The sequence below is a fragment of the Phacochoerus africanus genome, chromosome 7, assembly GCF_016906955.1.
Source record: "Phacochoerus africanus isolate WHEZ1 chromosome 7, ROS_Pafr_v1, whole genome shotgun sequence".
Taxonomy (NCBI): Eukaryota; Metazoa; Chordata; class Mammalia; order Artiodactyla; family Suidae; genus Phacochoerus; species Phacochoerus africanus.
Window position 1 is genome coordinate 5,535,454 of NC_062550.1, and position 24,121 is coordinate 5,559,574.

General features: G+C 54.8%; 1 protein-coding gene across 2 annotated transcripts in view; it reads left to right on the forward strand.

The window, feature by feature from the left end:
* SCUBE1 (signal peptide, CUB domain and EGF like domain containing 1) overlaps nt 1-24,121 on the forward strand; it is a 130,999-nt gene that overhangs the window by 16,305 nt on the left and 90,573 nt on the right. For both annotated transcript variants that reach the window (XM_047786049.1, XM_047786050.1), the window contains exon 3: nt 5,545-5,673. In XM_047786049.1, the coding sequence (XP_047642005.1) occupies nt 5,545-5,673 (129 nt within the window). The remainder of the gene's footprint in view (nt 1-5,544; nt 5,674-24,121) is intronic.

Sequence of the window (24,121 nt, forward strand, 5' to 3'; positions counted from 1 at the left end):
TCTCCCAGCAAAAGAAATTAAAAACAAAAGTAAACAAATGAGACCAGGGGTTCTCATCATGGCGCAGTGGAAATGAATCCAACTAGGAACCATGAGGTTGAGGGTTTGATTCCTAGCCTCGCTCAGTGGTTTAAGGATCTGGCATTGCCGTGCGCTGTGGTGTTTGGGTCACAGACTTGGCTCAGATCGGCGTTGCTGTGGCTCTGGCTTAGGCCGGCAGCTACAGCTCCGATGCGACTCCTGGCCTGGGAACCTCCACATACCACAGGTGCGGCCCTAAAAGGATAAAAGACAAAAACAAAGCAAAACAAAAAGGGACCAAATTAAACATAAAAGCTTTTGCACAGTAAAAGAAACCATACACAAAATGAAAAGACACCCTCTAGAATGGGAGAAGATATTTGCAAACAGTGCGACTGACAAGGGCTTAATTTCCAAAATAGACAAACAGCTCATACAATTCATTATCAAAAAACAAAACAAACAAACAAACCCCCCACCCAAAGAACCCAATTAAAAAATGGGCAGAAGATCTAAAGAGACATTTCTCCAAAAAAGACATACAGATGGCCAGTAGGCACGTGAGAAGATGTTCAGCACCGCTAATGATCAGAGGAATGAAAAAACTATAGTGCGATCTCATCTCACACTGACAGGATGCCCATCGTCGCAAAGTCTACAAGTAACAAATGCTGGAGAGGGCATGGAGAGAGGTTGGTGGGAACGTAAATTGGTGCAGCCACTATGGAACTGTGTGAAGATCACTTAAAAAACTAAAAATAGAGCTACCATGTCATCCAGCAACCCAGTCTTGGACACATATTGGGAAAAGATGAAAACTCTCGAAAAGATACATGCACCCCAGTGTTGATAGTGGCACTGTTTACGACAGCAAAGACATAGAGACAACCCTCGTGCCCAACAACGGAGACCTGGTTTAAGAAGATGTGGTGTTGGAAGTTCCTGTTGTGGCTCAGTGGTAATGAACCCGACTAGTATCCATGAGGACGTGGATTCGATCCCTGGCCTCGCTCAGTGGGGATCCGGCATTGCTGTGCTCTGTGGTGCAGGTCACACATGCAGCTCAGATCTGGCGTTGCTGTGGCTGTGGTGTAGGCTGGCAGCTACAGCTCTGATTGGACGCCTAGCCTGGGAACTTCCATATGCCATGGGTGCAACCCTAAAAAGACAAAGAAAAGAAAAAAAAAAAGATGTGTGTGTGTGTGTGTGTGTGTGTGTGTGTGTGTGTGTGAAGTGGAATATTACTCAGCCATAAAAAGAATGAAATAGTGCCATTTGTAGCAACGTGGATAGACATAGAGATTATCATACTAAGTGAAGTAAGTCAAACAGAATGACAACTATAATGCCTTACATGTATGGTGATCAAGTAGTTTTTCATTTTCATAGTGAAAAAGTTAATAGTGATACCCAGACAACAGGCATAAACCGAAATGATGCTAGGCAAATTTGGGTGTGTGATTATCCTAATCAGGGAAAAGACATTTTGTCCCAGACCTTACTTACCTTCACAACAGTTGGTTCACTGAACTTTACGGATGCAGTGACTCTGTAATTGAGTGTGTTTCCTTCCTTGCCTTGGCTTCTAGGAAGCTCAGAGCCATATTTGTGGCCTTCCTTTTGTAATTGTGCTGGAATTACCTAATCTGTTTCTGCATACATTCACCAGTTTTCTCTCATTCTTCAACCCTCATTGCTTCTCTTTCATCCTAACATCTATTCTTTTTGAAAATCTTATTATATATATTTTGTAAGCTATTTATTTATTTTAATCTTTTTTTGCCTTTTTCTAGGGCCGCTTCCCGCGGCATATGGAGGTTCCCAGGCTAGGGGTCCAATCAGAGCTGTAGCCGCCGGCCTACACCCCAGCCACAGCAGCGTCAGCTCCTTAACTCACTGAGCAAGGCCAGGGATCAGACCCGCAACCTCATGGTTCCTAGTCAGATTCGTTAAGCACTGCGTCACGACAGGAACTCCTGTAAGCTGTTTAGATGAAGGAATTGATAGGTGGATGAATGGATGTTTGGATGGGTGGATGGGTAAATATTTTGATAGATGAACAAGTAGGTGTTTGTGTGTGTGAGAAAGAGAGAGAGAGTTTTGATAGGTGGGTGAGTGTTTGAATCAATGAGTAGACAGATAGGTGGTTAGGCATTTGGCTGATCAGATGAGTGGATGCATATTTGATGGATGATACTTAGGTGAATAGATATTTAGAGGAATGAAAGGATGGGTGTCTGGCTGAATATTTAGATGGATGGATGCATGTTTGTATGCGCGGATGTTTGGGCTGGATAAATGGATGGGGGAGCAGGTGATTGGATGAATGGAAGGATGGTCAGCTGACTGAATATTTAGATGGATAGATTTTAGCATGATAGACAAATGGAAGGATGGCTGGGTAGTATCTGAATGAACAGCTTATGGGAGTGACAAGGTGGATGGATGGATGTTTGGGTGAACAGATGCATGGCTGGCTGACTTGCTATTTGGGTGGATGGACAGGCGCACACACAAATGTGTCTGCGTGGATGTGGAGTCAACGGAAGGATGAATGTATGAATGAGTGTTTGGATGATTAGACGATACCTTCCTGGAACACAGTATATACACACCAAGACCGAAATAACAGACACAAAGTACCTTGCCAGTCAATGCCTCGCCTGTCATGGACGTTCTAACTTATTAGAAAGGACATGGGCTTTAAAGGCTGAAAGACCTCGGTTGTGATCCTTGCCCTACCACTTACTGTGTGACCTTGAGCAATTACCTTTCTACGCTTTAGTTTGCCCAGCCATAAATTGGAGTTAAAATACCTACTCTTGAGGGTTTCCATGAAAGTTAAATAGGCTGGTGTATGTTTCAGGAGTGGATACCTGCATAGTGAGGTACAACGTGAGACAGAATTCTTTTACCCAAGCGTAGAATAAAAGTCATTCCCCCCAGGCTTGCCAAAATCACATGCCCACCCTGGGACCAAGAGCGGTTACTAATGCCATGTACTGTGTGGGTTACTGATTAGGCTCCACCCCCAGAGTTGGGAACAAACCACCTTCTTCCAAGTCACCAGCTTGAAGGAAGGAAGGGAGGTAGACAGCAGTTTGGGAGCTGCTGGTTCAGATCAGAGGAGTGATGACACGCATGCTTACAGGTGGTGGAAATGGGTGGCCAGTTGGCAGACTCTACCATGTTGAGTGTGGGAAAATCATGTGTTGGTAGCTGATTACATATCAGTGAGAGGTGGAAGGATAACAATATTCACTGGGATGTGGAATCCAGGGAAGTGGAGATTAATGCGTTAAAGTTGGGTCATGTGGGAATTCCGTGGTGGCTCAGTGGGTTAAGGATCCTGTGTTCTCACTGCTATGGCACAGGTTTAATCCCTGGCCCAGAGATTTTTCACATGCCACTGATGCGGCCAGGAAAAAAAAAAAAAAGAATTGGGCCATGTTGCCTTTGGAGTGAACATGGAAGATCCAGGTGAGAGGTGGTTGGTTTGGTGTGTCTGGGGCTCTGGCAAGAGGCCGGAGCTACAGAGACTGGGAAGTGGTCAATATCTCAGTCTTTATAAATCCATATGCCCTTTCAAATATAAAATTTTATATCCTCCATTAACATTTAAAATTTCTAAGCACATTAAGTATAATGATCAAAAACAATTTAAATGATTAACAGATTGAGCCTGCTTCCTGTTTGTTGCCTCTTTGGAGATCCAGGCTACTTTGTTCTTCCCTCATCATGGGGCGGCACAGGAGGAGGCCCTGTATTCTAGCACTTTTAGTGCTGCGGTTTTCACTGAAGTAATTCCCTGTGCTAGCAGTGTCCCTGACAGCCGGCATCCAGACAGTGCTTGGTCACCTACAGAGTTAGGAAGCTCACTACCTCCTGAGACATCTGGCTCTGTCTTCCAGATGAACATTCCTACCCATGAACATTAATTGGCCCCCATGGCTTGTGCAGCTCTGTCCTCCGGACCGGGTGGCAAGAGCATGGACCTGCAGGGCTCCCTGTGACAGCTCCTCCGGCATTAGCGCGAGCAGCCAGGCTTGCCTGCAGTTCCCTCTCTTCTTCAGGCTGGCCCTTTCTTGGCTTTCATAGCTAGAACCTGTCCTCAAAACGCCCTCTTTGACCAGAGAAGATACTACACTTTCCGCGGTGTAGCCTCTTGCAGAGCACTTCCGGCACTACTTCGTCGGGGCTCTTCCGGTTCGTCTATGAGAACACTTCCGGGGCCATGTGGGCACTTCCGGTTTTGCTGCAGGACGCCTGCGGCTGCTCCCTTTTTTGCTGCTTCACGGGGCCTGTGGAGGTCTGGGCAGCTGTGGGTTGATGCTGATAGAGCCCAGGGAGCGTCCAGCCAGAGCCTGTGCACCAGCACCACCCTGCTTGCTCCTCCTAGAGGTGCCGCCTGGGGTCGGGCCCCCTGGGCTCCCGGGCAGACTGCCCTGGTTCCAGTCCCACTAGGTACCACTTCTAGGTGTGTGACTTTTGGCAAGGTTTTGGCCTTCCTGTGCCTTAGCATCTTCGTTGCCTTGTGAAATTGGAATAACAACGCCAGGTGGGGCTTGTGGCTCTAGCTGGCATGGGGGTTGAGGCGATAATGACCCGTGGTGTCACCCCTGGGGACTTAGGCATAGGAGCAGCTCTTTGTTAACTAGACTCCCTCCTGTTGCTTTCTGGGGTCTCTTAAGTCTCTCTGTGTTTTTGTTTGTTTTGGCCGCACCCACAGCCTGCGGAAGTTCTGGAGCCAGGGATTGAACCCTCACCATGGCAGTGATAAGGCCAGCTCCCTAACCCCCTGAGCCATCCTCAAATCTCTCTGGAACTCCAGAACTGATAGCTCTTTGACCTTTGATGGGAACTCTTGAAAAAGACTTAAAACAGCAAAAAAGGGTGACCTTTACAAGGCTATTGGTCATTGTTTTTGAGACAGAAGTCTTTGTATAACAAGGAAACTGGAGCAATAGAAATTCGGACTTCAGGCACTGTTCTGGGAGGGAACTTTTCTCCCAGATCAGAAAGGGGGAGTATATGGACTTTTCTCATTCCAAAGGTTCCACTTTTTAGTGGTCTGCAAAGTTCATTTGTCTCGTACCTCCTGCTTTGCGAGTAATGAGCTCTCCATCTCTGGGAGGCTTTCACATAACCTGAAAAGAGCCAGTTTTGGGGGGCGGATTTTAGACAGGGTCCCTGCATGCTGTTAGTGTTGAAAGGGGGTGGGTGGGTGGGTGGAACTGGGTGGGTGTAAACCTTGCCCTTTTCACTGTTGGTGGTGGTGGGGAGCTGGGAAGGCACCTTGAACCTGCCTGGTGCATGGCCCTGCTCTGCAAGATGGTGGCCAACCTTGCTGCAGAGCCAGAATCTTCATCTGTGTAACCTTTGGGTCCCCAAGCCCCAGCAAGGACTTTAGTGAACACCTATGGAGTCATCCTTTAACCACTCCTGTCCTGGTGACTTCGGCGGCGGGGGGAGAGGGGCATCCAGGCTCTTCCTCTGACACCTCTCATGCGCCTCATTTTGCAGACATCGACGAGTGTGAGAATGACTACTACAACGGGGGCTGTGTCCACGAGTGCATCAATATCCCGGGGAACTACAGGTGCACCTGCTTTGATGGCTTCATGCTGGCACATGATGGACACAACTGCCTGGGTGAGTGATGCGGCTGTGCCCTGCCATCTAGGCACACCCTGCCTGTTTCTCAGCCCCAGGTGGCAGTGTTGGGGCCAGTGGGAAGGCTTGTCTTCTTTGGGTTCCTTGCATTAGGTTGCTAGGGCTGCTGTAACCAAATAACATGACTTGAGGGGCCCAAACTCCAAGAACTTATTTCTCTTGGCTCTGGAGGCGAGAAATCCGAGGTCAAGGTGTCGATGGCTTTGGTCTGGTTTGTTTTTCCGAGGGGTCTCTCCTCGGCTTGCAGATGGTCACCTTCTTGCCATGTGTTCACACGCGCGTCTCTCCACTTGCCCGTGTCAGGTGTCTCTCTCTCTGTGTGTCCTGACATCTGCTTCCAAGGACACCAGTCTGTCGGAGTAGAACCCATCCTAAAAACTCATTTTTAATGTCATTACCTCTTGAAAGGTCCTATTTTAAATACAGTCACAGTGTGAGGGACTGAGGGTTAGGCCTTCAACACATGAATTTAGGGGAAACATAATTCCATCCATAATAAGGATGCATAGATACCTCCAGGTTCTCACGGTCCAAATGCATATATTTTTGTTTTGTTTTGATTTTTTCTTTTTTGCAAATGCATATATTTTTAGCTAGTTGTATAAAATTTATAAGAGCGATGCGAGTTTTCTGGATAAAACTGGGAACGTAGTTGAACAAGGAGAAAATGCATCTCATTTGCACCGGGGCGTTTGCTTTCAGGCTTCTCTGTGCACCCAGGTGTGATTCCACTGTCCACTGATCAGGTGGTCAACGTGGTTTTCTCCCTCGATTTTCCTTGAATATCGTGGGTACCTCGGGCGTTTTTACCTGGCCCCTATTAGTGCCGTTTTCCTAGTTGCCTCATAGTCTGATAAATGACTCACAACCGGGCTGCTGTGACAAAGTAATCAACTGAGTGGCTATAAACTACAAACATTCATTCTTTCTAGGAGAATTTCATTCTTGCTACGTCCTAGAGGCTGAAAGGCCAAAGTCACAGTGTGGGCAGGGCTGGTTCCTTCCGAGAGCTTTGAGGGAGGAGCTGGTTCCTGCCTCTCACTCAGTGCCCGAAGCCTCGGGTGTCCTTTTGCTTGTAGAGCACGTCCTGCCTGTTTTCCCTGTTGTCACTCACGTTGTCTCTGCTCTCTGCATGTCTGCCTCTGTGTCCAGATGTCCCCTTTTCTAAGGACAGCGGCATATTGGATTAGGGCGCACTCGTCTGAACTTGATCATCTCCAGAAAAGGGTATCCTTCACCAGCCCTGGGGGTCTGGACTTCAGCATCTTTGCGGTGGTGTAATTCAACCCATGACCGAGGTGCTCTGCGGCCTACAGCAGGGGGAACCCCTGCCAGTATAGAAAGCAGGTGGTCTCAGAGCGGGTGGGCCTGTCCCCCGAGCCCTCTTCTGCCCCTGGCTGCTGAGTGACCTGGGGAACGGTGGCTGGAGCCCAGGGAGTGAGATCATGGGCTTGGCAGGAGTGTGCCGTGGCCCTGGACGCGTTCCGTTCTTCGTGTCTGTGAACCTCAGTCACTCGTTGGTGGAGGGAGGGTGTGCAGGGCAGCCGTCTCACACTCGGCTGCGAGCAGTAACTGTGATCACGTGCAGACGCGGAGGCGAGTGTCTGTCCCGGGGCTCCCAGTCCTGGTGGCTGTTACCGTCAGCATGACTGCAACGAGGAGGGTATGCTGCCTGCTGCACCAGGTCGTGTGTGAGGATGAAGTGGCGCAGTGAAGGGGCTGGCCCCACGTGGGTATAAACAGTCACCAGACAGGCGGCAGTGTTGCTCTGGGCGACCTGGCCGCCCTTGTGGTTGGACATTTAAATTGTTTGTTCATTTTTGTTTGTTTGTTTGTTTGTTTTTACTGTCAGAATCCAGAGGGGATTCTGGGTATAAAACTTTTCTTTCTTATTTTCCCAACTGTTTCTTTAGCAGTTCTTCCCGGAAGTGAAACTCCTGGGTCAAGAGGATTATTTGGATTTTTTTATGGCTTTTGATGCAACGCTTCCTGGAAGGGCACAGAAAAGCTTCCATTGTGCCAGCTGGCTTTTGGTGCACGGCATAGGAAGCTTGACATCCCAAGTGTGCCAAAAGTTTTCCAGAATTAGTGGTGTGAGTCTTCCGTTCCTCTGCCTGTCTTTGTTTAATGCATATTGGATCTCAGATTAGCTTGTTATGGGAAACAGCCCTGTAAACATGTAATTACAACCCAAGTGAGTGCTGAAAGGGAGGTCTGGACAGCAGGCTGTTGAAGTCCAGAGACGTCTGTGAAAGAGTTACCCCTGCAGGGGGTGGGGGGTGGGGTAGAAGTGGGGCTGACGCCTCAGGGGGGCTCCCAAGAGGAGGTCTCATTGAGCAGGGTCTCCAAAGGTGGGGGCAGCCGACAGGCGGCGGGCAGAGCCTGCGTGGAGGGCGGTGGGTGGCTGCTCGGCCGGGCTCAGGGTGGGTGGCAGGAAGGCAGGGGTGGGGCGCAGCAGAGGGCGGGGCTTGGATGAGATGCAGAGAACCGAGGCTGCCCAGACGCCAAGTTCTATTCAAGGCTTCTCTCATTTACTCCCCCCAAGAGCACAAGCGTTTAACCTGACCGGCGGTTTGCCCCCTTTGTCGGCTGGTAGAGTGCATTTCTGAACTTGATCCGTCCCTGAAGGCAGAGCTGACAGTCCCTGGGGGACAACAGGTGATATCCTCAGTGGTCAGGAGGACAGAGCGTGGCAACAGCCAGTTCTGGGTTCCAGTCCTGCCACTGATCTGCTGTGTGACCTTTGGCCCCTTCGCCTCCGGGCCCCAGGTCCCTCACGGGTAAAAGGCAACGCGCCGTCTCCGTCTTGTGGGGCTCTCGTGAGGCTCGAGTGGGGACCGCAGGGGATGTCCAGCACGTAGAGTGCCGGCTCTGAGCGCGCAGGCGTAACGGGCATCAGTCCGTCATTGACCTTCCCGCCAGATGCATCGACGGGGGCTGGTTTCCCGCCCTGAGGCCTCGCGGGGGCCGGAGCCGGCTGTCGGCCCTCCCTGGGTGGGTCGGACACACGGGGCTCCCCTCCTGGTCCCAGGACTCTTACTGAGCACGTCACCTGTCTGTAAACACCTTGCTCTTGGCAATGGCAGGAGTACCCAGCGCCTCCAGACTGATGGAGTCTGTGCAGGTCTTTGTTTCCACAGCCTTATTTTCACAACGGATTTTTTTTGCACCGACTAAAGAACTGGGTCAGACTCCTCCCACCCCACCCCGGCGCACAGATTGCAACTTTGTGCGGCTCTAACTCACGCATATGGCGACCGAGAAAAGGCTCTCTCTGTTGCTCCTCTGCTTCCAGCCGAGGGCAGACCCTTCCCAACAGACTTCTTTTTGTTTGGGCTTTTTCCTTCCCAAGACAAAACTCCAGCTCGGGAGAAGTCAGACCTTAGTTCCATCCGGCTCCAGCCCACGTGCCCTCTCCAAGCCTCCATGGCCTCCACGAAACGCTGGAAGAGAAAAAGTGCCCAGCAGAGTCGGGATCGTGGAGGCTTGTAAACATTGGCTGAAATAAGTAACGCTGTCAGGGGAAGCGCGACTTGGGGTTTGAAGCTGTAGCCCAAGTTCTGTCACCACCACTTACGCGTTTTATGGTTTGAGACCAGTCGCTCACTCCCCGAGCGCCCGTTCGCGTGACTGTGAGAGTGGGTCAGTGATAACGGCCTTGGGGTCACTGTGACAACTAGACAAGGAAGCAGGTCGGAGCTGAGCACAGGGATGTGCAGTGCTGCCCAGCTGTGGAAGCTGTCATCGTACGGTCGCAGACGTTTCAAGCCTGCTGCCCGCGATACTTCTAGGAGTTCCCGCCATGGCGCAGTGGGTTAAGAATCCAACTGCAGTGGCTCCAGTTGCTACAGAGTCGTGGATTCAATCCCTGGCCCGCTAGTCAAAGGAGCCAGCGTTGCTGCAGCTCAGGCGTAGGTCACAGTTGTGGCTCAGACTCAATCCCTGGCCCAGGCACTTCCATCTGGTGTGAATGCAGCCATAATTTAAAACGTAATCATAATAATCGGTATTTCCAGCGTTGTCCCTGCTTGGCCATGGTCCCCTGGCCCCTGACTTTGTGGGACTTGGACAGGAATGCAGATGGAGGCCGATAGCCCACATGGCTAAATATGTAAAAGTCATTACGAAGCTCCAAAACTAGAATATATGCAGTTTCTACCTTGGCGAGTATTCCTTCCTAATGCCTTGGAAAGCTACCTGGAATTTAGAATCCTAGGACGCCTTGTGCCAGCGAGTGGTAGCATGGGCACTGCCTGCTCCCCGTCCCTTTCTTCTCACCCCTGCCTCCATCCTCCACACAGAGAGGCGGAGGACACCCTAACCTGAGTGTTTAAGCTCTGCCAGTGGCCCCCAACCCACCTTCCCTTTTGCTTGGTCCTATCATCTGTCCCTCTGAGAACAGATGGCTGGGAGCCACTTGGACAGAGAATTTTAGGGTCTCAAATGCCCTGAATGTGGTCTAAAAGTGCAAATGTGTGTTCCAGACGCACCTGACCCCTCCCCCCCGACTCCTTACTCCATGGGGAGGGCCACAGCCACGGGGGGGGGGGAGGGGGGGGCGGGGGCAGAGCAGGGACCCTCAAGGCACCAAGAGCAGGGGCACCTCTTGCCCACATTGCCCATGTCTCAGTGTGGTACCGGCAGCAGCTGGCAGGACCCGCTCTGGGGCTGCCCCCTTCGGAGGGTTTGTGTACTCTCCTGAGGCCACAATCCCCACCACTCCCTATTATTACTCACAACTGGTCGGCTTTGGTCATGTAACCACCTGCTTGATCTCAGTGGTGTTGTGTTCATGCTGCCTGATGACGCCTCCAGCACAGGGCCTGCCCCCTGGGTGTTGGGTGGCTGTGAGAAGCTGAGCGAGTTGTTGGAAGGTTCTGTGTCCTGATTTCTCGCTGCCCTGTGCAGTCCTGACCATCTCTGGGCAGTCACCCCAAGCCCCACCCCACAAGCCATCACCCATCGGGGACAGTTGGGCCTGTTTGCATCTCCTGTTGTTTTGTCTGCAGAAGGCTGGGTCAGAAGTCTTGTCCAGTTGTGACATTCCTCCCTCGGCCACTGCTGGATTCCTTCAGGATGATGGCTGGAGTGGAGCCCGGTCAGCACAGTGTGAAATGCATTCTGAGTTCACTAGGAGGAATGAGGCTGACGGCTGAAGGGTTATTTTCTTGCCTGAGTTTTCGCAGTTGAACCTTTTCTTTTCCTTTGAGCAAACGAGGTTATTTTCCACGGCGATGGCTTGCCTGGGACTCTGTCCTGGAGGGTGGCCAAGCGCATCCCCTGGGGAGTCAACCTCGCGTTCTGTTTGACATCTTTATTGAGGAATTTCTCAAATGTAACAGAAAATGACACCAGAGGGGATTGAAACCACGATGAGGTCCTTGCTCAACCCCAAATGACTGCTTTTAGCATTGCAATTGCTCGAAATAGCAGTAGTTCTGTTTGAAAAATATTATTCCAAACTCCATGCAATTGGACGTAAGAGCAATATTTAGGCTAATAGAATAAGATTTTTTTCGTCTTAAATTAAAACCAGCAGTGGATCCTCTCTTCCCGACTCCACAAAGCAAGGCTCCTTTTCCCCCGAAGCCATCAGTTCACTGAGCCAGATGTTCTCTGCGACCCCGTCTTCATCGTGACTTATTGAAAAATACGTTTCTCAGGTTGCTCACGGTTTGAATTCTGGACATGCTTCTCAGCACTTCTTCCCCCGATGAAGAGAAGTCATCTGTCGCCAGGTTCAGCAGAAACGTGGTTTTGTTAACCAGATCACCACATTCCTGTTAACACTTATTCGAGCACCTACTGTGTGCCCAGCCTCGTGCCGGGTAGTCAGGGCCGCTTAGGCGAGGCGAGGGGACTTTGGCTGAGTCTCCGCCGTGCATCTGGAGCCAGCCGGGCTGCTGTGCTCGCATGCTCTCCCTTAGTCCTCACAGCATCCGGGGGGCAGACGCCATTAGGGTCCCCTCTTTACACGTGAGGAAACTGAGGCTCCGAGAGGGAAGGTGACCTATGTAAGGTCACAGAGCCAGTTAGTGGCCGAGCTGGGACCAGAGCCCAGGGCCGTACATATGCCAGTTCAAGTCTGCATGCCATTGCCCTCTCCCCCACTTGCCCCATGGCACCCGGAGCAGAGCCAGCTCTGAGAGGCTGGGCCAGTTCAAGGAGGGGCTTTCTTCACCGGGGCTTAGATATATGCCCCCAGGAGGTTGGGAGTCACTGAGAAATCCTAGCATTTGCCAAGCCAGGCTGGTGGGTGGCAGGCCAAAGGGCACAAGGGTGGCCCTTGCTCCAGGCAGCGCACTGCCCCAAAGCCTTTAGTGCCTCCCAGGCCAAGGGAGGCTTGCTGCTGTGCAGGAGCTGGTGTCACCCTTGAGCTTCTTTGGGACGTGGTCTCACCCTGTGTGGCTGTGCAGAGCCCTGTCATTGCCGAATCCTTTTGCATGGCTCCCGTCGCTTTCGCAACAGCACCCAGTTCACCTGCCCGCTGGCTTATAAGGCCCCTTGGGCCAGGGCACTGCCAGCCTCCTCTCCTCACCTTGCATCTTTGCCCACCTGTGCCCTCTGGCCCAGCCTCCCTTAAACCCTCACGGTCCTTCCCTGCAGCCCTGCTCTTCAGAGCTACTCCCATGGCCCCTCTCCCAGCCTGGCCGGGTGAGGTCCTACTTGTCCTTCCAGACTCAACCCACATCTCCCTTCGCTCCAGAGCCTTCTGTGACCATGCTGTACCCCTCCACTATGACCCTGTGCTGGGGCCTCTCTCCTTCCCTCTTCTTCCTCCTTAGAGTCTAGTGCAGTGTCTGGCATTTTAGGGGCATATAATAAATATTTGTGGAGTGAGTGTATGAGAGCAACTGAAGACGTGCCTGGTAACCTGGGTGTGCAAGCTCGGCAAACCTCCAGGCTGGGCACATGGCAGAGACCAGGTGAGTTAGATGGAGCCTGTGTGCCGGGGCTCCGAGGTCCATGAGAAAGACAGAGATGTTCACGCCTCCAACGACAGGCAGAAGGGACTGTATTAGCAGTGACACGGCCTCCCACCCAGCACTCACCCCTTTGTTCCTTCAAGAAAATTGTTCTGAGCACCTGCCGTGTGCCAGACCTGGTTTTAAGTGCTGGAAATACAGTGAGTGGTGAACGGAGCAGCCAAGCACCAGTGCACGAGGGAACCCAGAACTCAGCAGTGTAAGTTCAGCTAAGGTCCACTCCAGTGAGAAATAACAAAACAAAACAGTGTGCTAGAAAGTGATGGGGTCGGAGATGGACGTGTGCCTATTCCTACTGCTGCATTAAACCACCCTATGCTCACGGGGCTAAAAGACCCTTGAACTCGGCTTACAGATTCTCTGGGTCAAGAATTCAGACAGGGCACAAGGGGGGACAGCCGTCTCTGCTGCACAGTGTCTGGGGCTCAGCTGGGAAGACGTGGAGCCTGGAGATGCCTTGGTGGGGGCTGGGATCCTCTGGAGGCTTCTCTGCAGACGTCTAATGGTTGATGTGGGTCGTGGGCCAGCGCACTTAGGGACAGCCTCTCCGCGTGGTCCTTCCACATGGGCTGGTGCCGGCTTCCTCACAGCACGGTGGCTGGGTCCTGAGAGATCAAGGTGCAAGGGCACGGAAGTTGTACCGTCTAGCCTCAGAAGTCGCTTCCGGAGTTCTCCTGTGGCGCAGTGGGTTAAGGATCTGGCATTGTCACTACAGTGGCTTGGGTGACTGCTGTGGTGCAGGTTCCATCCCTGGCTTAGGAACTTCTGCCTGCCGCAGGTGCACCAAAAAAACAAACAAAAAAAGAAGTCACTCCCACCCTGCTCTGCGTGTCAAGGCCATCACAAAGGTCTCTCCATGAAAAGCCCTCAAGGGAGTTCCCCTTGGGGCGCAGCGAGACGAATCCGACTAGGAACCATGAGGTTGCGGCTTAGATCCCTGGCCTCGCTCAGTGGGTCAAGGATCCGGCGTTGCCATGAGCTGTGGTGTAGGTCACAGACACAGCTCGGATCTGGCATTGCTGTGGCTGTGGTGTAGGCTGGCGGCTGCAGCTCCGATTAGACCCCTAGCCTGGGAACCTCCATATGCCCTGGATACGGCCCTTAAAAAAAAAAAGAAAAAGAAAAGGCCTCGGGGAGGAGGAGGAAGCTTCCAGGCAGAAGAGGGAGGACAGGCGCAGTGGCCCATGACGGGGACAAGCTGGGCGAGTTTGGGAACAGGCCAGTGTGCCTGGAGGATCTGGAGGGAGGGAGAGGGCCTGGAGATGAGGTCAGGAGTGGGCAGGGCTGGGTCACGCGGGGCCTCATAAGCCCTAGGAGGGAGTTGGGGTTTTATTCTGAATTGGCTGGGAGACCATGGAACATTTTAACCCGGGATGGACATTTTAATCAAAAGGAATTTGCTTTCTGGCTGCTAAATAGAGAATGTGTTACGAGGAAGAAGCAGCAGAGACCACTAGGTGGTCTGGGTCAGAGCTGCTGGTGGCTCTGTCCAGGGTGACAGCGGTGGAAGTGGTGAGAAGTGGCTGAATTCAGGAGATGTTTTGGAAACAGAGCCCAGATGAATTGCTGATGGATCGGATGTAAGACGTGAGGGCAAAGAAGAACCAAGACTGACTTCATGTTTTGTCCAGAGTTGCCACGTGGCTGTGTTGCTGGGGCTGAGATGGGAGGATGGGGGTGGGCAGATTTCAGAATGGGGGGACTAAGAGTCTGTCGGGCCACCTTCAGTTTGAGATCATCAGTAGCCATCTGAATGGAAGTGATAAACAAGTTCCGAAGCCCGTGGGGTAGTCAGGTCTGGGGTTCAGGGGTCAACACGACAGCCCGAAGCTTCTAGATGGCATCAAAACCCGGAGCTCTTAATGTTCATCCATTAGGTCAGATTTCCTGAGGGCCGGCCTGTGCCGTGTCCTGGGCTGGGAGCTGCCTTTAGGAGCTGATGGACGTATTCCCAAGCCCTTGAGAAGCAGAGGGAATCGGCTGCCTAGCTTTGAGTCCTGGATCCATCACTTAACTGTGTGGCCTTGGGCAAGCAGCTGCCCTTCTCTGGGCCTCTGCACGCTCATCTGTACAGCGGGGCTGACAGCAGTGCTTATTTGGCGCAGAGGATGCAGAGAATGATGCGGGCTCAGCAGACGTGAACTCCGTAATTGTCACTTACTCCTAGTGTGCAAAGTCAGAGTCCTTTTTAAAGAAAATGGATGTCTTGTCGAAGCTGGCGAAGGTGCAGGGGACAAGTCTGTCCCTGAGCTGCACGTGAAGCCCTTTGGGGGCTGTTCCTCGTGTTCCGGACGGTGCTCCTGCCAAGTGAGCCACTGCCCCCCACCCCCCGGCTCCGAAACCCCTCCGTCCTCTAGCACCGGTCCCTGTCCTTGTCCACGGACGTGGGTCCTGCGGCGTCAGGGCGTGCAGCCCCAGCTCTGCCACATCCTCATTCGTGACCTTGGACACACGTTGCCTCTTCCTCAGTCTCGGTTTTCTTCTCTGCACAATGAGCATGATTCCTGTCTGTTAGGATCAGATGTGCAGGCGACCCCAGAGGCCGCCAGGCAGAGGGAGAAGAGGAGGAGCCAGGCACTCGGGAGACCCCGCCGGCCCGGGAGCCCAGCTGCACGTGTGGGAGGAAGGCGCCCTGGACGCCCAGAGGCGCGGTCGGCGCGCGGTCGCAGCTCTCCCTGCGCCGGGCTGGTCCCCAGCAGGATGAAAGGGCCGCGCCTCGGCCCTTTTGAAGGCGCCCCCTCTCATCCTGGAAGACAGCTGGAGACAACGTGTTGCTCCCTTGAACTCATAGCGAAGGCCCAAGCTGCCTCCGTTTATTTGTCTTTGTACTTCAACAGCTCAAGTGCATTTCTTGCTGGGGAAAAAAATGCTGACCATTTTAATGTAAAACTAAACAGCTTCGGACAGCCATAGACTTCCTCCATAAACACCAGTACTTTTCAAGGTAGACCGGAGCGGTTTCTTCCTGATCTCTCTACTTGGGTCCCCCCCCCCCCCGCCCCTCTTCTTGGCCCACGTTCAGGTGATCTCAGCATGCTCGGTTGAGGGAATTTGCTGTCAAAGGACAAGCTGGATTCAGACTCGCTTCTCCTCCCAGCTTTTTACAACTGTTCATCTGATGGAAATTCTTTGGCCTGAGAAAAAGAAACACACTGGACACCGAGTGCATCTTTTTTTTTTTTTTTGTCTTTTTGCCATTTCTTGGGCCGCTCCCGCAGCATATGGAGGGTCCCAGGCTAGGGGTTGAATCAGAGCTGCAGCCGCCAGCCTACACCAGAGCCACAGCAACATGGGATCCGAGCCACGTCTGTGACCTACACCACAGCTCACAGCAACACCGGATCCTTAACCCACTGAGCGAGGCCAGGGATCAAAGCTGAAACCTCATGGTTCCTAGTCAGATTCTTTAGCCACTGAGCCACAACGGGAACTCCTAATGGATTTGTTTTGTTTTTTGGGTTTTTTGTTTTGTTTTGTTTTTTGTCTTTTCTAGGGCTGGACCTGTGGCATATGGAGGTTCCCAGGCTAGGGGTCTAATCGGAGCTGTGGCCTCTGACCCTATGCCAGGGCCACAGAAATGTGGGATCCAAGCCATGTCTGTGACCTACACCACAGCTCACAGCAATGCCAGATCCTTAACTCACTGATCGAGGCCAGGGATCGAACCCGCAACCTCACGGTTCCTAGTTGGATTTGTTAACCACTGAGTCATGACGGGAACTCCCCGAATGCATCTTTATAAATGGGCTTCCTTCTTCCCCCAAATCACTGCAGAACCAGGGAGATCCAGGACGGGGGCGAGGGGGACTGAGGGAGACCCAGGTGTGTTTGGGGGTGGCGTGGCCTCCTGCAGCCCTGTGCCTATGGCCGACTCAGGATAAGGGCCCGGGGGAGAGCTGTGGGCGGTGCTTCAGGATGCTCCTTACAGATGCTTCTTACAGAAGAGGCCAGGCGAGTGCTAGGGTAGAAGGGCAGTGGGCCAGCCCTCAGACTCTTGAGGCCAGGGACTTGCTGGGGGACCCTGGGAAACTCTCTACCTCTCTGTGCCTCAGTTTCCCCATCAAATGTGGACTAAGGGATAGGATTCTGCCAGTGGTTTTCAGATGTCGTGGGCTTTGTTTCTGGCAGCAGAAGCCTCTATTTCAGGTGGACCCTTACAGTGGGCACGCTGCTCTGACTGAAACGGGAGACACAGCTGGCAGGGCTGAGAACCCTGCTTTCTGTGGGCCTGCCTACCCCCCCACACACACACACACAAGGTTCTGGGGTCCGGGAGCACTTTTTGGAACCCTGGCCTGGCTGCTGTGTCAGAGCCCTTCTCCCTCTGACGTCTTGTGATTGGGTGACTTGGCGTCGTGGAGGGTCCTCAGGCTCCTTGCCCTGTCCTCCTGGTCCCTGCCAGATGCAGTCCCCGTCCACCTCTCTCTCCTCATTTCTCAGAACTGTAATCTCAGCATGTTGATCAGCTTCCGTGTCCCTAATAGTGCCCCCTTCCTGCTCGGGAGTGGCTGTGCCCTGCTTTCCTTCTGCCCAGGTCACCCTTCCCCATGCTCGGCATCAGTGTGCTTTCTTGGATGGACCCTACCTGTCCCTTAGGACTCAGCTTCGGCATCAGCCCTCTAGGAAGTTCTCCCTGAATTGCGCTCCCTTCCCCTGCATGCCCGCAGCCCTGCAGGCTGCCCTCTGCCTCAGCCCTGAGCTCCCAGGCTTGTCCCTGGATGTCAGGGGTGGGTCCCTCCTGCCCCGAGAGGACCTGGAGGGCCCAGCTCCAGAGTGGCTTAGCTCTGTGTTCCCAGCTCCAGCACAGACTCGTGTGTGTGATGGAGGGGTGAGCAGGTGGCCTGTGACGGGGGCAGAAGGTTTGAGCCTGACCGTCCAGGGAGCAGGATTTGACAGTGCTGATGCACAAGTCTGGTGCTGGGGCAGAGCTTCAGGGCTCTTAAAACTTCTGAGATCTCCCAGCAGCCCGCGTGACCAGTGTCCCCAGCAGCCAGCCGAGCTCGGGACTCCCCCGTCCCCTCCCTTCTGCAGCTTCATCCCTGGCTCCTTCTAGTCTCTGCTCTAGGTGAGGGGAGCAGGGGTGTGGGAATCGGACACGCCAAGCCTTGGCTCCCAGCTCCGTTCCTAGCAGTGGTTTGAGGCCAGCTCTCCACTCTCGCTGGCCTTACCCTGCAAAGAGGCGTGCCGCTGGGCATCGAGCAAGGTGGCGTGTGCGGCAGCGTGGAGGCGCCCCGGGCATCAGGAGCGTTTGCTGCCTCCTTCCTGTGCCCCCTTTGGTTGCACGTTCAGGTCAGAGACCACATCGCAACAGGAGGTGGCCCTTCCCGATGGTAGGACTGGCTTGAAATCTGTTGTCAGCCTCACCTTTGACTAGGTCTCCATTTGGTGGCTTGCGGAAGAAGTCCTGCTCTGTCCCAAGGGGGAGAGTGCCAAGTCCATGAACAGCAAAGAAAAACACCCCGCTGCAGAGGACAGGACGGGCAAGCAGACACGTTCCTTCATCTTTCTTGTTTGCAGTCCATGTGCCAAGGGCTTGGTCAGAACTCAGAGAAATCAACAACAAATAAGTGTCTTGGGAAGGCTCTTTAAAAATACCCTGCCACCAAACACGCCCCAAGCCAGAACTGACCGGTGTGCCTAAAATGGGCATTACCAACAAATAAGGGTGCCCCCGAGTCTCCTGTGCAGCCCTTCCTGTGCCAGTCAGCTCGCTTACTCTGGGGCCACCTGGGTGGTGCTCTGGGTGGTGCTCAGGGTCACCCTGGACGTTGGCCGGGCCTGGCTGCATCTGGGCAGACACTGCAGCCACCAGCCTTTCCGAGCACCAACGTGCTGTTTATAGTGGCCGGTAGCCAGCCCCGGCCCTGCCGGCCCCAGCACCCATCCCTGTCACTGGCCTCATCCGAACCTCGTGCAGCTGGAAATAGACTGGTTGGCAGCGTCGGCTTGCGCCCGGCTGGCGCTCCTTGTGTGTGGGAAGTAGGCAGCCATGGCAGCCACCCAGCTGCCTGATCTGGGGTCCTCAGTAACCCCTCAGCTGTTACCACAGGCCTGCTTGCCCTGGTGTGGCTCATGTGCTGGCCGCCAGGACGTCAGATGCCAGTGGAGACGTTTGGATGCACCCTGGTGGAGGGCCTCCGATGGGATCCTTCTGGGGCCCCCTTGCTGGTGGAGCGCGCCGGGGTCCTCAGCCTGGCAGCTGGCCCCTCGCGCTCTGGGCTCTGTCTGCCCTGCAGCCTTGCCTTCTCTCCATGTGAACATGAAGCCTGCCCGCCTGCCCTCTGTGCTCCCTCCTGCCTGATCCGGGTGCTGCAGTCAGCCCTTCTGCCACCCTTCCCCGGCAGGATGCTCGCTCCCCACCCTGGACCCACCGGAGTCCCAGGGCTCATCACGCCGAGTGGAAAGGTCTCTTCCACACGTGTGCTAATTATACAGTAACACCCAGAGAAATCAATAGAAAAGACGGAAAATAACCCCCATTAGCTCGCCACCCCAACAGGTCAACAGCTTGCATGGCCTAACGTTCTTGTCTGATGTCATCTCTGTGTGGAGATGACTTTATGTGGTTGTGATCGTGCCTTGATGTGGTATCTGCTCCTCCGCCACCAGATTCTATCAGAACTTTTCTCAGTGTTGGTGTGCACTCCGCAGCCAGGATGCGGGGCTGGAGTCAGAGCCCAGCATGTGGGAGCCTGGCAGCCTGTGGGTCCTGACTGACAGCTGCTGCTGCTGCTGTGGCTCTCTGGTTGGGAGAAATGGCATGTAACCCCTGGGTCAGCAACTGCCCCCCGAGTGCCCATGTCTGCCAGGTCCCAGAGTCTGGAGATTAGCTAGCAATGACCTCACCCTCAGGGAGCTCTAGGCTCTGTGCAGAAACACTCCCAGCTAGAAGGTCACCAGGTATGGGTGGAGATGGGCAAGGAGAGGAGGGAGCAGCAGGCGCAAAGCCGAGAGGCAAAAAGGGTCAGCCAGGTGGGAGAGTGGGCCGCAGAGTAGACGGTGGTGTGAACAGAGACGGTCCATCAGCAGAGCCACCCGTGCCAGTCGACTGAGACCGGGTGATTTAGACCTGCACACACAGGAACTACAGGGGATCACCTTTGGCTGCATCTTGGGCACATCAGACGCAAGCCTGATTCTGAGCCCCTCCTTGGACAGTTGCTAGGGCCCTCCCCGCTGCTCCAGCCTCCCCAAACACACACACACACACACACACACACACACACCTGGCAGCATCCCACCCCCCAACACACCTCCGCCTGTGCTGGTGCTGGCACAGTTTGGAGAGAGGCTGCCCTGCCCGCAATCCCTGCTCTTACCTGGTCTTAGCACTTCTCTCCCCCTGGCCGACCAGCTCCCTGAGGGCGGGCCTTGACCTCAGGCTCACTGCCTATTCCCTGCACCAAGTGCCGGGCCTTGTTTAGCTAATGAGCCAATGGGCAAGCATGGGGCTAATCACACTCCTGTGGGGGAAGACGCAGGCGTCAGAAAGCTGACTTCAGACGAGACTGCCGCTCGTGCACACCTGCTCTAGGGCGGAAAATGAGCAAACTGTGTGCCGATTCACGGGGTCCAGCGGGGAATGATGAGAATGAAAAAAGCTTGCAGTCGTGGACCCAGGAATCCCACCTCTGGGAATCCATCTAAAGGAAAAAAAAAAAAAATCCCTAAAATGAAAAGGGCTGCAGCTCCCCAGACGTGTCCCCCACAGGGTGGAAGAGTCAGAGCACCAAGGGGTGGGGGGGTGGGGGGGGGTTCCTGGTGGTGGCCTTGACCTCGGCAGGTGAGAAGCGTGGCCGGGACTGAGGTGCTGACTCAGCTCTTGGGGAGGAAGGGTGGGAAGGTCATTTACCACTAGCGGGAAACCAGCACACGAAGAAGGACCGAAGTGAAATAGATGCTCATGATTGTGGTTGTAGCAAGAGTCTAAGTTTGTTGATCCCTTTTTTTTTTTTTAACTGTTTTCAGAATTCCTTGTTAGTTCAAATTTTTAAATCGCGAACAAGCGATAGGGAGCCGTGCTAAGTTCCTGAAGGCAGGAATGCCACAGAGAGGTCATGCCACAGCCTGGGCTGGAAAGGCCAAGATCAGGGCTGCCTTTCCCAAGAAGCTCCCTGGTGCCTGCGTCCGCCCTCTACTTCTGCCCACTCCCCACCCTTCTGCCTGCTCTTTTCTTAAATGTGTCCACTCTGCTGGCACAAAATCACCTCTCTCAGTCCTCCTGTGGCCGCAGGACCCACCCAGGGCCTGGCACTGAGGGACCGCTGAGCGTGGGAAGGAGCAGGCCAGTTCACAGCCAGCCCGGTGAAGGAGCCCTGGCAGGCTGCGGCTGGAGGCCACGGGGAGCCCGCACACTCACCGAGAGCTCCCGCTGGCGACTGGGAGGAGGAGGAAGAGAACGGACCACCACGAAGCGCCCACGCTCGCCTGATGAGGGGAAAGGGCCAGATTTTATGCTCTGCGGTTCTGGAAGGTGGAAGAAGATGCTGAGTTTAAGTAGGGAGATTTGATGCTCGGAGGCTCAGAATTCCAGGCAGTACCAAAGGTGGGGAGTTTGTGCTGGGAGTAAGGCGTTTGGCCTGGCCTGGGTCGGTGCCAAGGACCAGCCGAAGGTGACAGCCAGGGCGGTGGGGGGCGCTCCTGGGCCCGTCTCAGTTGGGCGGCGTTTTTCCCAGGCAGTGGCAGGCCCACGGGGTGATCCCGGCCAGCAGGGCCCGTTTTCCTTCTGAGGATGGTGGTTAAGAAGCCTGTCAGGGCGTCTCCCCTTTTCTCTTACAGCTCCTGGCCTTGGTTCCAGGGTTGGTTTGTTCGGTTTTTCCCCCCCTTCTCTCTTTCCAGTCCTCCATTCTTCTCCCCATTAACAGAAATGTTTAAAAATGCCAGTGCCTCCCACAGCCACACTGCCCACTTCCCATCCGGCTCTGTCCCCGCACACAGGCGACCTGGGGCAGGCGGCTCACTGCTTGCAGCTCCTGGTTCTAACACCACTGCTGCCCGGCGCCCAGGCCTCGTGGGGCTAAAGAGAGTGCCGGCCGGGCTCCAGGAGCGGCCGAGCCTTCCGCTCCTGCAGCCTCTTTGCCTGCCCCGCTGGAGAGATGAGAGGAAGAGCTGGTCCTGCAGGGCTGGCGGAGACGTGGGCATGGAGTGTCGTGGGCACGGAGTGTCGTGAGGAGGGCAGCCCGCTGGGTCCAGGCCCCACCCTCTCCACCTGCTTCCCGAAGCACATCCTGTTTGAACGGCTTTTCTTCGCCTGAGGTCTGGTCCGGGTACCAGCAAAAGCACCGACAAAGCGGGAGGACCCTGGGCGGCGCCCACTCCCCAGAAGCCCTGCCCATGCGGCTCTGTGCGTTCCCTGAGCCCAGACTCACAGGCCGGCGTGTTTGAGGGCCCCTCCTCCTCCATCCCGGCCTCTCTGCAGGCTGCCCACAGGGGCTGCGCTCACCCCCACCCTGGGGCTCCCTTCCAGGCAAGGCTGAGGCCAGCGGATAACCGGGCACAGCTCCTCTCCGACCAGCCCTCACTCCACGCCCCCAGGCAGCCACGGGCCCGTGCTCCCTCCCTTCACCAACCTAGAACTGCCTCACTGGGCAACCCACTCGCCCTGGGACCGGCCTGCTCCAGGGCCTCCAGGCCAGAGCAGCCTCCCCCCGGCAGGTCCTCTGTCAGACCCTCAGTCCACAGACGGGGGTCACGCGGCCCCGTGCACTGTTCCAAACCCTGAGACACAGCCCCGCTCAAGATGCCCCTGTTCGCAAGGCCTGGGTATTCTCTGGGGAGGCAGAGGACCCAGCACGGAGAGGACTCCTGTAAAGAGAAGCAGGTGACGGCTTCCAGGTGTTGTGGCCGCAGCAACAGTGGTAGGTCATGCTACCGTCTGCTGCGATGAAGGCTGAGGGGGCACCAGGCTTCCCTTTGGGCTCTTCTGCTTTTGTCGTGGCAGCTGGAGCTAGGAGTTCAGCGTGGGCCGTGGTAGGCTTGTCGCGCCTGCTGGATGTCTGAGTGTCTGAGCCTGGAGGGTGGTTGGGCAGGCAGGCCTGGAGGTCTGGGCAGCTTTGGCAAATAGGTGGCTGGAAAAGCCGTGGGACAGGGTGACATCTCCCAGGAAAGGAGCCCAAGAGGAGCCCAGGCCTCATGGCCCTGGTCCCCACAGGGGCATGGACCTCCCGGGGCCCGGGACTGCCCAAGGCTGCTTTAAAAGAGAGACCGTCCACGGAGCAGGGGACAGTGTCCACCAGCCGTCTATCTGGCAAGGGCCCAGCAGCTAGGATATGTGAGAATGCTTCCAGCTCAACAGTGGAAAGACAAGGAACCCAACTGAAAAATGGACAAAGCGTATGAACAGGCGTTTCTCCCGCGGGAAGCAGCTGATGGGCCTGGTCCCTGCGAAGCGGGCCTAGGTGGGGAGCAGGCCAGCGCTTGCGTCAGGAGGGCGCCATTCTGGGAGCCGAAGCTGCTGTGCGTGGAGGGCCGGGGCCGAGGCAGGACCGAAGGCCATTTGCTGTTGGTTTCTCCACTTGGCAGGCCTTTGCCTTCCCCCAGAGGGTGTTCACACCTTTGATCCCCGGAACACTCGGCGGGGGCTTTGTTCAACAGTCCCCGACAGGTACTGGTGGCTGGTGGTGCAGGCACTGGGCTGAGTGCTTTATTTCCATCGTTCTCTTTAATTCCCCGAACAACTTTGGGTACCATTAGCCCTGTTTTATAGAGAAGGTTAAGCACCGTACCAGAGGTCACACAGCAGGTCACTCACTGAATCTTACACCCAGCTGGTGCGACTCGTGGGACAAGAACCAAGACCCCCCGTCCTCGCCGCAGGAGCTACCGTGTAGATTTTAGTACGAGGAGGAGCGGTTAGCAGCCCCTGGCCCTTAGATGTTCCGTGCTGCTCGGCCATCACTGGGGGACCCCAAGGCAGCAGCTGGGATTGAAGGTGGGGCCCAGATGTGGGATGCAGTGACCAGACCCTGAAGACCAGCAGCCTCAGCCGAGCTCGGGCCCACCCCTGGGCTGGCTCCTTGAATCTGGGTGTGAGCAGTGGGGCTTGCTGGTTTGGAAAGCTGACCCCACCAGCCATGTGCCTCATCTTCCAGCACTGAGCTTGGACTTGAGCCCAGCCCGAGAGGCTGGGTGTCCGAGCAGGACTGCAGCCGGAGACCCTGTGTCTTCCACACATAGCCGACCTGCTGGGGAGTCCAGAGCCCAAGAGAGGGCCCCAGCTGATGCCCAGCCCAGGGACAGACGGGTCCTGGGGGACTCCAGCCACACCTCCTGCCTGTGTGCCAGCACCTCTGACAGCTCGGGGAGTGTCCTGGATCTGGCAGAACTCAGGCCCCAAAGCTCTAAGACCCATGTGTATTTTACCCGAAATCGAATCCATCTGGTTCTCATTTATTTACACTTAACTCATCAAATGCAATTTTGCAAGAGCCGCTCAATAGCCA